Source organism: Formica exsecta, unplaced genomic scaffold (genome assembly GCF_003651465.1).
Source record: "Formica exsecta isolate Colony F162 unplaced genomic scaffold, ASM365146v1 scaffold82, whole genome shotgun sequence".
Taxonomy (NCBI): Eukaryota; Metazoa; Arthropoda; class Insecta; order Hymenoptera; family Formicidae; genus Formica; species Formica exsecta.
This window is the reverse complement of record NW_021853592.1, coordinates 1,324,735-1,326,896: the sequence shown is the minus strand read 5'-3', so window position 1 is coordinate 1,326,896 and position 2,162 is coordinate 1,324,735. Positions and strand designations below refer to the sequence as shown.

General features: G+C 34.0%; 1 protein-coding gene across 2 annotated transcripts; it reads left to right on the top strand.

Annotated features, from left to right (window-relative positions):
- Nucleotides 1-371: 371 nt before the first annotated feature.
- Nucleotides 372-2,137, top strand: LOC115244458 (glycerol-3-phosphate phosphatase). Of its 2 annotated transcripts, XM_029822106.1 has the most exons (5): nt 372-525; nt 709-802; nt 867-1,115; nt 1,189-1,440; nt 1,555-2,137. In XM_029822106.1, the coding sequence occupies exons 2-5, from the start codon at nt 715-717 to the stop codon at nt 1,896-1,898; spliced, it is 933 nt and encodes a 310-aa protein (XP_029677966.1). In that variant the 5' UTR covers nt 372-525; nt 709-714; the 3' UTR covers nt 1,899-2,137. The 2 variants fall into 2 exon arrangements, with proteins under 2 accessions (XP_029677966.1, XP_029677967.1); XM_029822107.1 differs by lacking the exon at nt 372-525 and having other exon boundaries at nt 854-1,115.
- Nucleotides 2,138-2,162: the final 25 nt, after the last annotated feature.

The window sequence follows — 2,162 nt, the reverse complement described above, 5'->3', positions numbered from 1 at the left end:
GTTTCATAATGCCATTATGAACAAAAGCATTGTAATCCTAGTGTTAAACTGTAACGGTTCCGGCATAAATTAACAGTTACGGCCTGCATAAACCAGCCTTTACAGGAAAAACGACGGCATGGCCCCTCTCAGGTTTCTCTCTGCTAATAGACACAGGAAATATAGGGAGCTTTCTAGTAAGAAAACATAAATAGACACAATGTTACGCAATTGGCTATTAAATAGAGAATTTTTGAAGACCCTAAAGTTTTTCTATTTGACAGCTAATCATATAATTTTGTGTTTATATGTGTTTCTTACTAGAAAGCTCTCATTGCCGCCAACGACACGAATATTACTGAGCTTGCGCAATATAAGCCAATCAAATTTAGGCACAATTTACCTCGTCGCACTGCCTTGCAGCTCGCAGTGGCTTTCCCCCGCAATAATTTGCTCGGTCTTTATATGTCTATGTTGTCAACTGATCGCAGATCACAGCTGATTCGTGTCCCGTCACTGAATTATGCATTTAATTAACAAATATTGGTAAATATATCGAAATATTATTAATATATGTAAAAATTTCGTGGCTATAACATACATATATATTTGTATATAAATTCGTCATCGTATATATATTTGTTCTGATATTCGTTGATATATTTTTATCATCGCTTTTATAGATAATAATAATTATATCTTATAGATAATAATAATTATATTTTATAGATAATAATGTCTGCAATAAATATAAAAGCGTTCACCTGTGAGAAAGTCTTGAATTTTTTGAGATCGTTCGACACCGTGTTGACAGATTGCGACGGTGAGTGGAAATCGTGTGCGAATATGCGCTTCTACGATGATAGTTATGTAGATATCTTTTTTAGGAGTGCTATGGATGCATATGACACCTCTGCCGAATTCGTCGGACGTGATGAATCTGTTTCGCAAGCTTGGCAAACGAGTCTTCTACGTGACCAACAACAGTACAAAGACGCGCGATGATCTAGTGGAGAAGTGCAAGGCTTTGAAATTCCAGGCGAACAAGGACGATATCTTGTGCACTGCTAATTTGTCAGCTTGTTACTTACAAAGTCTAGGCTTTTCCAAGAAGACCTATATTATAGGTTCCGAAGGTAAAGTTCTATATGTTTATGAGAGAATCACGTGCTATAAAATATATTCTATGCGGCCATTACTTTTATATAGCAATTGCAAGGGAATTGGAACAAGTTGGTATCTCGTATTATGGAATAGGGCCAGATATAATTAATCCAAATAGTCCATATTCGGTTTTTGAGAAAGATCCAGAAGTAGCTGCTGTTATAGTTGGTTTTGACGAGCACTTTAGCTATCCTAAAATGGTAAAAGCAGCCACCTATTTAAGTGACGCTAGTGTACATTTTATTGGTACCAATACAGATGAAAGATTTCCAGTTTCAAATGATGTTGTTATACCTGGTAAGTATCAAGATATTTTATATACTGCTGTATTAAAATTTAAATATAATATACATAATAATGTATATTTCAATACATATTTCCATTAAACGTCCGTAATTTTTTTCAATACAGGTACAGGAAGTTTAGTAAGATGCATAGAAAGCTGTTCAGAGAGAAAAGCGGTAATCATGGGTAAACCAGAAAAATATATGGCTAAGATGTTGAGGGAACGATCTAATATTGATCCCCAGCGCACTTTAATGATTGGAGATCGTTGTAACACTGATATACTTTTTGGAACTCGTTGCGGTTTTATAACGTTACTAGTCCTGACGGGAGTGACTGCTTTGTCAGATGTTGAGAAGTGGAAGCAATCCGAACAAGAAGAAGAACGGAATCTTATACCTAATTATTATATAGATGCACTCGGCGATTTATTACCATACTTAAAAGAATTAGAATCTGAAATATCTTAACTTTATGAGATTTAGCCACAAATTAAAAGGAAAATATGTACATCAAAACATATTCATAGTCAAAGCCAAGTGATAACATATTTTAGGGAGAGTATGCTTGTACATACGCAAAAAATCGCGCACATAAATATGTATGTGTGTATATATAATTATCCAATAGGTGTGACGAGATATTCTAGGTATTTTTATCGATTATGTGTAAGTCATTGAGAACTTACTCTTCTGTATAAAAAAAAAAATTAATAATATAAATTAAAGATATAT

Bases quoted from the DNA above. Each gene is read 5' to 3' on its own strand.
- LOC115244458 (XM_029822106.1), top strand. From the start codon at position 715: ATGTCTGCAATAAATATAAAAGCGTTCACCTGTGAGAAAGTCTTGAAT. The intron at 803-866 runs GTGAGTGGAAAT...TATCTTTTTTAG, and splicing joins CGTGTTGACAGATTGCGACG to GAGTGCTATGGATGCATATG. The intron at 1,116-1,188 runs GTAAAGTTCTAT...ACTTTTATATAG, and splicing joins CTATATTATAGGTTCCGAAG to CAATTGCAAGGGAATTGGAA.